At 36.9% G+C, this 14000-nt stretch overlaps 1 protein-coding gene across 2 annotated transcripts in view; it reads right to left on the bottom strand.

The window, feature by feature from the left end:
• The window catches only part of PTPN3 (protein tyrosine phosphatase non-receptor type 3), a 95778-nt gene extending 82641 nt beyond the window's left edge, over positions 1–13137 (bottom strand). For both annotated transcript variants that reach the window (XM_074146115.1, XM_074146116.1), the window contains exons 1-4: positions 13000–13137; positions 2793–2900; positions 2580–2622; positions 1423–1501 (exon numbers count right to left, since the gene is read on the bottom strand). In XM_074146115.1, coding sequence (XP_074002216.1) covers positions 1423–1501; positions 2580–2622; positions 2793–2900; positions 13000–13137 — 368 coding nt within the window. The remainder of the gene's footprint in view (positions 1–1422; positions 1502–2579; positions 2623–2792; positions 2901–12999) is intronic.
• Positions 13138–14000: the final 863 nt, after the last annotated feature.

The raw sequence follows: 14000 nt of genomic DNA, 5'->3' as shown, positions 1-14000 counted from the left end.
AAAAGGCATGGTTCAAATGGTTACATGTATTAGTTTATTTTATTAAATTTCCTGACAAAGTATACAAATAGATGAATAAAGCTTAGTGGCATTTACAAAGATACAATCATACACCCACTCATCCTCACAACAGCTTTAAAGATCTTTGGCTGTCTATACTATAATTCCCGTACCACAATAAACACTACAAAAACCAAACCATTACAGATCTGGGCTCTTTCTCCCAGGAATATTGATCATGGATATAACTTCAAAAAAAAAAAACCCAACAAAAAACACCCCTGAAAACAAAAAACCTAACCCCAAACTGTGGTAGTCTAATCTTGGAACTACTCAGTTGAGGACAAGACACTTCTCAAGTGGCATATGCTAACAAAAAACTCTTAAACAATTCTCCAAGAGCAGTTCAGTCTTGGTCTCAGTAGTGTGTTTAGCAACATTACTTTATAGTGATATTGGAGAGTTGGGATGCGAGGAACCATAAAAAGCAGGTCTTTGAATAATTTCAGTTTAAAACTGCAGAACAGCTTACAACTGCATGATTAGCAAATACCAGAACAGGTCAATAGCTAAGTTTGTGGGTTTTTTTACAAGAAATATCATTTAACATGCTGTACTATTTATAGTCTCAAGTCACTGAAATTAACAAACAATGAAAATGTTACAAAAATGCCAGATTAATGGATGCCTGTGAATTCTAAGTTCCAAATTATGTGCACTGAACAAAAGAAGTAGTCATTTAAAGCCTTGTGACAAGTTAATTGAAAGGTACTTACAATTCATGTACCCCACCACTCCAAAAACTCAGGGATAGGTTAAAAAAAGTATTTAAAGGTCTACTATAAACTGAAGCATTCTAGATCTTTGCATGTTACAAGTAACAGGCAAACTAGAAAACAAGAACTGTTATCTGTTCCTCCTGAAACAAAATAAACCCCACCCTCCCACACCCTCAGCATTAAATCTACTGCACATTTTCAAAATTGACTGAGTGTTGATACAAAACTTCTAACATAGGCTTAGGGAACGTAGACAGCTTAATCATTGAACTTCCCTATTTTTTAATCACTGCATCTGATTAATTAAGGGATCAGAAAAGAAAAGGAGAAGAAATGCAATAGGCAGGTACTTCAAGCAACAAAGGGCTCAAAAAACCCCCCAGAAACCCAAAAGCTGCAAATGAACCAACTGCCACCTTTGTACTAGCTTATACTCTGGCTGTATTTTGGAGTTGTAGGCTGTGTAGAGAAGAAAACATTCACTATGAGCATCGGATCAAGGTGTCCATTCCAAACATATTTAATACAAAGAGTTATATGAAGTTATCTACTTAATAAAGCATAGTTTGCCAAGCTGTGGAGATGGGAAAGGAGGGCTTTATACATTCTTAGTTCACGGAAGCAAACATCAAACAGAAGTTACCTGGTTTGTTCTTGCTGAAGTGTGTTAGGATCAGGTATAAAAAACCTTACACGAAAACGAAGGGTGCAGGGAAAACCTCCTGCAATATTTTAGAAGATCAAATCAATTTATTTTTTTTTTTTAAAAGAAAGAGCCCAAGGTTTTTATTCCTATATTTAGAGAAAAATTACACAAACAACCACATAGAAATCTCATGCATTTTTCTAATGAAACAAAGAAACCACGAGAAGTCTCCTGATCCCCCAACTATAAGAAGAAAATACTCTCAAATATCATGATGCTTTCATTTGAAATATCACTTTGCATATGCTACTTTACATAAAAGGCATTATTTAGTTATCTTTGCCTCATAGGTATTAGAAGACAAAAAAAGCAGGAAACGTATTTGAAGCGCCTCAATTGGGATAATGCTCAATCCTATCTTACATATAAATACAAAAAATTAACAGAAGTTCACCATGTTAACTTCATGTATTTTTATTTCAATTCATACACAATCTACAGCATATGGTAGAAATAAGAGAGCTGAAAAACATAGCTCAGCTTTCACAGCACAAATTGTGACAATGTCACTCAGTCCTCCTAAGCTGCTATGTGGCAGGGTCATGCTGGCCAGCTTGTCCGTCTTGGTAAGCATTCTGTTACCCAAAGCTGTTTATAAACAAGACATACTAGAACAACAGGTGCACTTGAAAGTGTGTGGTGTTTGTTTTTTCTTTGGTTGTTTTTTAATAAAAACAAGCATAAAATATTTTTTTCTTACTCTACTCAAGAAATTGCCAGAACCTATACATGAAACTGGCTCCACTTCCCTTGACCAAACCCCCTCTTCTTTATCTTCCCTATCAGGAGGAATTTACTGGCACCATGATATGACTACTGCTTTCACAGCCATGACGTCCAACACTGTTCAGAATCCAGGTTTAGCTGCTATTATAGCATCAAAGTTAGTGACATACCAGGTCTTATTAGCACACAGGTAGCAGTAAGAGACGTAGAAAGCTCTGCTGAAAACACCGGCAGAGATAAGACTCACTCTTAAAGAAAATCTACCACCTGGATGCCCTAATTTACAAGAACTGTATTTATTCTAGTCAAAAGACCACAGAAAATCAAGACTACACAGTTACAATCAAGATACTAAAAACAAGTCTTACCTTTTAACTGCTTTCTAATAGGTTTGTTTGGTTCAAGCCATCGCTGTGAAATGAAAAACTATTAGATGGATTAAAAATATTAACAAATAAATGCTGTTTATGTGTATATGTGTGCATGTATATGTGTGTACACATACATGTGTACGCATATATATGCATATACATATATACACACATATACATGCACACACATTTATTATTTACTATACTTACAGGTGAATCTACTGAAGTTTCATTTTGCTGTAAACCAAAATATTCCTTTTCTGTCACACCCAACTGGTTATAGGTCATATCCAACAAAATCTGTCCAGTGTCTTGTTTCTGAAAACAAGAAAACTTTATAAGTGAAACTCTGCAAAACTTACACATTTTAAGATACAATTAATTGAAATTAAATTTATTTTAAAAAAATGAATAAAAATAGCTGCTAATTCATTGGTTCAAAGTTTCTCAGCAATAAGAAGTTTATTCCGATAAAAGGGTCCTGGTTTTTTTTTTTTTTTGGTTGGTTGGTTTTTTGAGAAGCTTCTTTTCCAAAATACATTAGGCATGTCAATTCATATTATGAGATTTCACATGAACTCAAGCCCCTGAAGTGGGTCCAGCAATTTAATTTTAAGCAGATAACCTCTCCCTCCAGCACAGCCTTTAGGAGCAATGCTGTTCTGCGAGGCCATAGGATGCAAGGATGGCTTACAGCCACATGGGGCTGCTCTGGCCCCTGCTGTCACCACCAAAGCAGCAGCTCTGTTCCCACATCAGCTGTCAAAAGGCGAAATCACTATACACTAGGATAAGGGGGAAAAAAGCAGGAGGGATGCTGTGGTCCAGCCATAAGGTCCTGTTCTTCAGCCTGAGTTCCCACCTGCCCCTCAGCCCCCACATGCTCAACTGTCGTTCAGCCACCCCACTTTCTGCCTAGGTGTCCCTCAAGACAGGCATCACTGGTGTAACCGGGGAATTACACAGGCAGTGGAGATCCAGAAGCCTAGGCATGGTATAGTTTTCCTCAAACCAAACAAGTATCTTCATGCCGCGGCATTGTGGAGAGCATTAAACAACTTCTGCCAAAGAATACTGTGAACCAAGCCTATCAAAAAAGCCCAACCACAAAAAGAAACAAACAAAAACCCCTCAACAAGACTGCAGTCCTAAATATGCTAACACATAATAAATAGCTTGCAAACCTGTATGGCATTTCAGGACTAGATTTTTATATACTAAATTGCTGGACAGAACAAAAATCAGACTGGTTTGCTCGTATCTTTTCTATTCAAAAAATTACAGCAAACTAACTTTTCACATGATCTTCCAAATCTCACTGTCAAAAGCAGAAATAAATTGCACACATGCAAAAAAAGAGAAATTTACCAGAGGAAAATTATTTAGACTGCAAAAGACAAACGCTTTGTTCTGAAACAAATTTCTAAAAAAATTAAGTTATGATTTAATTAAGTTTTGATTTCTTAAACAGTTTTCTTAATTTGTTAAACAATCTCTTGAAACAAAGGACTCATGATAGTCACCACATTTTTGTGGATGGCCCCAGTCTTACTCATTGCGTAAGAGTCATCACTTAAGCCAAGAACACAGTATATTGTAAAATTCTCTTTGTCTAGACTTTGTTTATTATACAACACTAAGTCCTCTTCAGGACAGATGTTTTTATTTTTTTTTTTTAAACAGGCTACCACACTGTTGTAATTGAGTGCTTTAAATAGTAACATATTCCATAGCCTTCCGTTATCTCATAAAAGAATCCCTCCTATTTAAAAGATGGGAAAAGAAGAACAAAGATTCAAGCAAAAGATACCCACCTGACTATCTTATTTTGGAGGATAGAATATCATCCAACACTTCCTACTGCTAGAGCAGAACTCCTAATAGCTCATTTTTTACTTGAATGCTGTGTTTCTACATCAGGCTCCAGACGCAAGGTAAAATAACAGCCAACTACTGGCCTCCTGTGAAAAGCTGTGTCAATTTTTCTGGAGCAAAGTCACATATGAAGAAGAAAATGTAGGCAACACTTGACTGTCATATATGACACTACACTTTCCCCTCCAACAGTCTCCCATCTTGTTTAACTTTCACAACAAACTGTTGAGGTCTCACAATAAATTTGAGTCCACTCAGGCCTGTAAGTGTGCAGCCATCAAAAGCAGCAGCTCTGTCCTCTGTCTTCCCCAGCTGCACATTCCTACTCCTCTCCCTTTCGAACAGGCTATTGTTCCTTGTGATACTCAAACCACAGCACTGATTGACCCCAATTTTTTTTCTGAAATAACGTAGACCTAGATTCAGCTTAGAAACTGAAATCTAATCTGCAGGTAAGGATCACACGACCAAGCGTTCCTTGACACACAGCCTTGGTGCCAGGCATACGTCAAGCAGTTCTGAACATTAATGAGGTGGGCTCCACTATGAAGACTAAGATTTGCTATCAGAGATTATCCATATACGTACACAAGATGGCCCCGTGGAAACAGCAGATGTCACATTAACCCTCTGAAGTAAAGGGCATTTCCTGGTGTGAATACATTAATCTTTAGCACTGCCTTACTATACATACCATATCTGCTTCCCCAGGGTTGTGTTCTTATAAACAGAATGTGAAAATGCTTTCAAGTGACATCACATGACACCTACACAACTCAGAAGCACAATTGCATATCTATGGCGCATGCTTACATGAGCTAAATGAGCAACTGAGGTTATACTGTGACCAAAAGCAGTAATTACAAGGGATGAGACACACAGTTTATTGAAAGAATGCATTCAGGCATCTCGGGTTTTGTTACAAACGGGGCAGGAGAAGACCACAGAGGGCAGATTCTTCTGCTAATTTTCTCTCTGAATTTCAACACTTCTGACTCCCTTCAGGCTCCTTTCTTTGCAACAGCATTATCTCCTAATTCCCTTCTCATTTTTCATACTTCTGGTTCTTCAGCCCAATTCAGATGTCTTCACCTTGTCTCTCCCCACCTCTCACAATGGCATCCTCCCTCTCCCCCAGCACCAATGAATCACTAAGCCTTCTCACTGCTACTCTCTAAAGACAAGCAAGCTCCCTATTACAATATTCTTGCTCAGCAGTCACAGTTCTCTCTTTGCAATGTTCCCATGGGTCTCCCAATCCTAAACTCAGCTGCTCAGCTAGTTCAAGTCTTCTCCACATACATAACTACTATTTCCTTCTCTTCCTCCCCTCCACATTTCCTATCAAAAATCATTTCCAACACTACTTTTCTGCGGCTCCAGTTCTTGTTGTCTAGTATCAAAAGCACAAAGTTTCTTCCACAGTACCTAGACCAAGTACAACTCCAGCTAAGCTAAATACAAAATGCAATTTTAAATTGTTAAAGTCTTCTTCAGTTGTTAGAACTCCTGAAGCTGAAAGTTTCTGGGGTTTTTTTCCCTCAGGAAAATTTATATTTACTCAGCTTTTGCTTTGTTTTAAGAAACACCTGAATTATTTTTCAGCCTATACACCTGAAAATAAAGTAACAGCACAGCCCACGCTGCACAATCTTCAATCTATTGTGCACATAAACAGTTTTGAGATCTAGGTGCAAAGCGAGGCAGGCTAAGCACCTCACATCACTGCTTTTGAATTGTGACATCCATTCCAACAATCCATAGCCACGGTGTACTCTAATATTACAATGTGTCAAGTGCTCTTACAACACACCATCTTTTCACTCCCCTCCACCATAGGAAAAGGGCAAAACAACATGAAGCCCACTCAGCTAAACTGTGCATTAGAATCAAGTTCTTCTTAACCTTATTAACCATTACAGCAAGTAGTTATAACATTCTTAATAAAGCTCTTGCCTTTCAATAGCGACATAAAAAAAAATTACACACTTTCCACGCTAGCCTATTCTGTTACAGTGACACAAGCTTTTAAGATAATCTTCAGAATAATAAAGTTTTTTCTACTAAAAAGAAACATTTTCAAGAGGTTTGCTTGTTTCCACCCTGAAGTTTCCATTTATTTAATCTTCCTGACATCTACCAATCCTTATTCTGAACTGTTAAAAGCTTTGCATCAGCCACCCCATAACCACAGACCATTCACCTCCATTTAAATCTGCCTTAAAATATATTTCACCTTATGTTGGATAGGCCAAAAATTAATATTTAAAGTAATCATAACTAACAGCTATTACATTCTACCCGAGCCACAAGGATTTCCTATGTTTAGGGCATTTAGATTAGTCAAGTTTAATTTCTAGTAAGATACGCAATTTTGAAGAGAATGAACCCCTTCATTATTTTAATTTCAAGTACTGCCTAGGAGCTGGGATGATCAAAACCCGCTGTCCTAAGAACTGCATAAACATAAGTGAGGACTCTTAGTTCTTTGGAGTTGAGGAGTAAATATGCAAGTAATCCTTTTCAGTTTGTTAACTTCTACAAGGTAAAGTGTCACTTTGTACCACTTAAGAGGACAATGCAATATATAGCACATCTCCCTGTCCCTCTCCTCTGCAAGAGCTTTGCCCCCACTTTCTGGCAATGATAATCTCACAGTTAAGCACCACCTAAGCTTTTGCAAATTCAGTCTCACTTCAGACACAATATCCATTGCCCCTCATGCGCTGTTTGAGGTCATCCTTTCCTAATTTAGTCTGTAACAGTCATCCACCACCAAACAGCTTGTGTCCTTCGGTCTCAATACGCCTATGAGCTTTAACAAAGTGCTACAATTTCTTTTAAATTTCCACACTAATTTTACACACAGCTAATTTATCTGCTGTTCTGCTAACTCTGTCCTTTTCTCTTCCTGGAATTTATTTACTCCACCTGATGCTTTTATTCAGACCATGCAAGATTTTGATTAGCTAGAATAAACAGAACAGCCTCTTCTTTCCTTAGGACCAGACTTTTGCACAGCATCCTAGTTGTACTTTCTGTGCCTGCCTGACTGGAACTTCCCTCTTTTGTCTACAAGTAGCCAGGATCCACATGTGACATTCACTGGAGGGTAGCTTTGATGCCAAGACTAACACTGTTGATACTTCCTTGACACTGCGTAATAGTGCTCACCTTTTTAAGAACGACAACACATGAGCAGCTCAGCCTGCAAAATACCAGCGTTCTCCTCTATTGTTTGCAACTGAAAATATAGCTTAAAATAAAATTACCTTGTCTTATGAAAGCTATTAGTTTACACTACTGATTTCCCTCACTGCAATTACTCCTTGTTCAAGATAACCTATCTGCTGCCTCACATTCCTGTATCTTTTTTATTGTTAATAATGTCTCAAACTTTACATTTTTGGTTTACTGAAAAAGATTCATTAGCAACATGTTAATGAAATTTGACAGTCAAGAATTTGATTAATGTCCTTGCACTGTTTAGCATCTCCTTTTTAGCAAGATCTACTGCCGCTTCTTGAGCCAACTCCTTTCCCATCCCATAACTCTTCTAGATTCCGTACACTCCAGCACAGTATTTTCCTATATAAAGGTCACACAAAATATTTATCCAAGCCCACAGAGTTTTGACCCACTGCATTTCCTCTACCTCAAAAATTATTTAAAACAAACATATACATGAGGTTAGTCATTCCAGTTCTAACTTTGGAAAAAATCTCTCCTCCACTAATTCTTTCCTTCAGCATTTATTACGAAGTCAGGCCCCACGAAGGGCTAAGACTAACAAGCCTGCTATAGGTCAGATCACTTTCTCACTGTCCTCAAAGGCATCATGAAATTTCATACTGTCTTACTGTTTTCCAGTCAGAGTATACTGCTCTGCCTCAATATAAAACTAAATATTTGTTGCCAATCTGAAACTTCATAGAGCAGTTCTTTCAACATGCAGGGACACAGATTAGCACGAAACTGTCTTGTATTATCAAACAGTATCCAGTAGGAAAACTTAGTGACAAAGATCCTTGCATTTTACTGCAAGCGGTTTAAAATTATAAAACTCACACCCACAATCAAAAAGAACCTTTAAGACTTGTATCTCTTCCCAGTATTTTAAACATACCAATAGTAATTCTTGGTGTTAATTCTAACAATCATGTTGCTTCTCAAATACTGGAAAAAAGAGCTTAACTGAGATGGTGGGAAAGGAAAAACAGTCCCTATGATTTGAATTTCAAGTTGTGCTACTTTTCTCATTGTTACTGCCTAATCATTTTATTTCTAGAAGGAGAACCTATTACTAAAAGCCAACCAGTCTAAAAGCAAAAAGTCACAGGTACCAAGATACAAGAATCAACTCAGAAAGACAATGCAATACAGAAGTGATATGACACTGTAAATTTTATCCCTTCACAAAAGTCAATTTACTGGAAATCGAGAGGCATACTTCATTCCTGGTGGTCATTCCTGGTAAATGAGTCAAAGTAGAGCAATAATGGAAAATTGCTGCATGTTTATACAAAAAGTTACAAATCAATTCGCATTATTACTCAATATATACCTAGTAAACTCACCCAAACACGGTATGTGAGCACGTTCTGTATACATTAGAATGAGCACTAACATTTTCTCCATGTGGAAAGCTTATGCATTATAGCCTTAGAACAAGACAGAGGTAACATGAGAGACAGAAGTGAACTAGCCTTATCACAAATTTCGAACACCTGAAAGTTATCAGGAAGGTTCAAGAAAACCTGGATATAATTAGAATCAAGTGCAAGACTAGGTACCAAGTGCAGTCAAGTCTTTGTCTCAAATGTGTTTTTGAAAGAAGAGCTCCAACTCTTAGCTTACATGTGCCTTCTATTGTTTGCCTGGACCTCAGATATGTTCCATCTAAATACTGAAACACATAATGGAGGAAAGACAAGAAAGGCCATTTCAGCCTTGGTGAGTTAACGCACATTTCTGTTTGGACTGTAAGCAATGTAGTGGAATGTGTCCGTCTGTACTCCCATGTGAACTTTCTTGATAATGACGACGTAAGAACTGCTCAAGAACAAATTTGCAGGAATCAAATTATGCAGCTATCTTCAGATTTCTCAATAGACAGAAAGTCCCTCAGATTATTTCCATAAGCAAAATCCACCTTCCTTCTTCCTTTGTCCAGTTTTAGGATATTTGGTTTTATTGACATCGCTACAGATGCAACCACTGGGAAAAAAAAAAGTACCATCAAGCAGAATGGTAAAGAGACCTATAGCTATAACTTTGTAAGTTTCACAAGCCCATGCAGTTTGCTAGCTAAGTTTCATGAAAATCAGCTCTGTGGGCTCTATAATCCCGTTGTTAGAGAATGAAAGTTATATCTCTATTCTCCCTGTTCTCTAAAAGGTTCAGTATTTGGAGATACCATGAATGTTCTACCATCACTTTAAAGACTTCATTTAGTACTAGTTCAAAATTTAAAAATACTTAAGGTTTTTTTTTCAGTGTGTCAACAGGTTGTAAGCTCAGACTAATCTATTACCTTTGTATTAAATTTAAATCCACCTCAAATTTACTAGTCTTGAGCATCTGTGCAGCACCAAATTATTAGAAATGACAATTTAGGAATATCTATTTGCTTAAAAACACAGCAAATTTCTCTTGAGTTTCTTCTTACCCTTATGTTTCTTTCTTTGATGTTATTTCTCTATATAATCACCCTGTGTCTTTTGAAAGAAATCCTCTTGCAGTGAGAATTCTGTGTTCGTATAGCTGCTACATGACAAAGCAAAACACAGCATTTTTCGGTCTGTTGTCATTAGAATGGAAAGAGTCTTCAATTCCACTTATGCTATTAAATGGACGAAGGCCAAGCTTTGAGTATTCTGCTTTTTCCTTCACTTTCCACTGTTTGTGTTAGTCAAGTATTATTCTGTCTATACGTAAAGCATACTTATGTATACATGAATATTAGTTCAAAGTGTAACATATATCCAAACGTAGAGCTTTCATAAATGACAATGAGGTACCAACAGCCCACAAACATACAACCCTAAAAATTCCCAATCTTAATTTTCCACTGATACACTGAAGTTCTTTAATTTCTTTTAAAGGGAAAACACTACGCCCTATGCTTTAAAAGAGGTGATCCTGTTCAGTTCCAATTCTCCAAACTCAAGAGACAAATATTCAACAGGTATCAACAATAACAGTAAAAACTTAAAGTAAAAAAACTAGAAAATATATTACGATATTCACAAGACATAGTGTGTCTTTTTAGCAATGTATCTATGTCTAGTGATTTCAGAAAGCACCTTCATTTTAATAATATATTACTACGTTATTAAATACATTGCTGTTAATTTGTCTTATGGATAATCATGCCATGTGATGTCCATATTTTATTTCTTAAAAATATAGAATTATTAATTGACCTGGCTCCAGATAAAGTATGGAGCAAAACCAGATCTATAAATCAATGTGTTGATATGAGAAACAGTTTCTCTAACGCAACACAGAAACACTTCACTAGTGGGGAAAATCTGTTCAGAGCAAAACTTATTTTGCTTCAGTACGTGCCTAGCTGATTCCCAGACTGACCACAGACCTGAGTTACTCTTTGCTCACAGACATAAAACTGAGTGATGTTGGCAATTAAAATAAAAACACACACACAGTCAGGCACCAACTTCACGAAGCCAAATTTTTCTGTTAACATAAGCAAAACTTGGATACAGATTTTCTACAGCTGGCTTCAAACCCTTTTGAGAACTGGACCTTGTGACACAACAAGAGCGCAGCAAAGTCTGTTCTTCAGCAGACATCAAGGTCAGATAATCAGGAAGGGCCATCCCAGCAGATAAGTGCAGGCTCCCTCAGTACCGGTATGAAAGCTCAGTACTCAAAGAACAAAATCTTCTGGTAAATCTCTTCCTTGAATTAGCCCATAACATAGCAGTGTAGCCACCCTCCCTGCTTTGTTTCAATAAAGCAATAATGGGTCCTGCGTTACCCCAACAGCAGTTCAGCATTACAGCTGCAGTAAAGGAGACCCTTCTGACACCTGATGAAGGAGGTAACCTGCAGGGATACTCTGGGGGTATGCTGAAGGCAGGGAGAGAAATCAGCTGGGTCTGGAGTTTCAAAATGGTTCCCCGTTTACCATATTGCATTCACTGCTTAAAGGATTAAAATGAGAAGCAAAGTTCACTTGTACAGTGCTGGACTTCAGGCCAAGCACTAAATCTACAGCTGTGTAAACACTTTTTTACAAGGAAGAATATACTACTATGCATGGAATTCAAAAAGTTTCAAATTCCTCATTTTTCAAAGATCCTCATGCAAGGAGGGAGGGCAATTATGCTAGCTCAATGACAGACAAGGCAATCCTATACGGCATGCTGGAGACAAACAATGGAAATTGTATACTAATGTGTTGCTCTCTCTTATATACCTGCTCTCCTTGTACCCCACTCCCCAGTGTTAGCTACTTCATGTATACACATACACAGATAGTATATAAAATATATACTAAAATGTGAGACTAATTCTGTACATATTAGAATGAAAAGCATCTGTTCGTCTATCAAATCGTATCTATTTCAATAAATACCCAACAGACAAAGTCCAAAAATAAAATCATTCTGCAAAGAGAACTGTAATAATGCTTCGGAAAATACAGTTTCCAGGTGAAGTTTTGAATCTCCTATAAGAAAGCATTGTATAATCCAAGATACCCAACAGCGCAGCTTCCTCAGCAAAATGCTTCCTCTCAAACAGGGTAAATTGGATAAAACAAGCATCATATACACAAATTTACACAATTACACTTAAATTCATCCACAGTTTTTCTGCATGGTCAGATAATTCTGAGTATTGATTGAGGAGTGAAGGTATTTCCTTTGTTTTCATTTAAAAATTAACTAATACTTTTAATCAGTACTGAAGGTTATAAACTAAATTATTTACAGAATAAAATACAGTAAAAATGTAGAGTAGAAACCTCCTTTAATCCTCTTTCCCTCCCTGCTCCCAGATAAAGAGACTACATTGAAGTACCAAAGACTGAGCGGAACTGTCCTACTAAGGATGATGTCATCACTATTTACATCATCTTTGCATTTCATAAAATATGTACTAACACTACAGGAATTTACAAGGCCTCCTCCTTTTAGCACTACCAGTCCTTTGACAGGAGAAAAGGAGGAGCACATCCAAATTTGCGAGTTCCCTTTAAATATGAATTACTTAATCAGAGCTGATAATGATCACCAGATCTGTTTCTTCATGACTCCCATATCATACAGACGACCTTTTTTCAGATACAATCTGCATGCCATGATTTTATGACATTTCAGTTGGTTGACTTTAAAGAAAACTAAAATAGCACTTCATAAATCCATTTCATAACCAGCAATTCTGCAATTTGTAATGGCAAAGCTACATCTTCAACATATTTTGGAAATCCCATGCCTCAGGGTCCCACATATGATTACAGCTTTCAAACAAATTTCTGTATTTTTAAAAAGAAAAAGTAGTTTTCCAAACTTACATTGACTTTGAAGCTTTGTACTGAGCCATCCAAAAAGTGGACGTTACAGATTATTTCTGATCGGGTTTTCTCTTTTGGTAGTTCTGATGCTCGTATGTTATTTATCCTCCCACCTAAGGCTCGTAAACGGGAGTTCATAACTATTGCTGAATAACCTATAAAACAAAAATTATGTTTAATAACAGTTCTTACAGTTCACTATGTTTCATCTATGCTTTTTCAGAGAAACCCACAACATCATGAAGACCTCATTACACCCCAGATACCTATAGTAACAAATACTTCCTATAGAAAAGAATACATTGTCAAATAGCACATTGTAAACCAGAACATAAATACATATATAGAGGGGCTTCCACGTTCTAAATGTGGACATTCTAAAGAGAATCACAGGTAACCCCTGCAATGTATACTTAGGTTAGGCATGGGCCATTGTCTCAGTTTAAATCAGTAAAAAACCCAAACACCTACTATAAAGCAGGAAGGCAGTGTCAAGACAAGTTTAACACCTGTAACTAGTAAATCCCTCACCCGCTTATAGATTTCCTACGTATTTCTTTATTTACCATAGAAGTTTCACTACAATAAAACAATTCGGTTTATTCTCAACTTAAAAAAGCCTTCAGTTAATGCAGATCACATTCTGTCAAATAGCATTTTGTTTCAGGAATATATATACAAACACCATATGTAAGGCAACCAGAATTAACATTAAAAGCATGTCAATATTTTACAGCCTGGCATACATAAATTCATGAAGCCAGAAATTTATATCCAAGAAGAACACCCCACCAAAACAAAGTTTTTTGTTGGAGGTTTTTTTTTTTCTTTTTTTTTTGGAAAAATCTTCATGAACACCAAAACTCTGAAAACCAGTTTTCACAAGCAAACAACCCAAACACAACAGTCCCCACCACCACCAAACAGGAAAAAGCTATTCATTGAAATAAGAGATGAATTAAATACAGTCAAGCCTGTAAACATTTCAAGCCTCTCTTCAC

Source organism: Numenius arquata, chromosome 4 (assembly GCF_964106895.1).
Source record: "Numenius arquata chromosome 4, bNumArq3.hap1.1, whole genome shotgun sequence".
In the NCBI taxonomy this organism is placed as follows: Eukaryota; Metazoa; Chordata; class Aves; order Charadriiformes; family Scolopacidae; genus Numenius; species Numenius arquata.
This window is presented reverse-complemented; position numbering and strand designations above follow the sequence as displayed.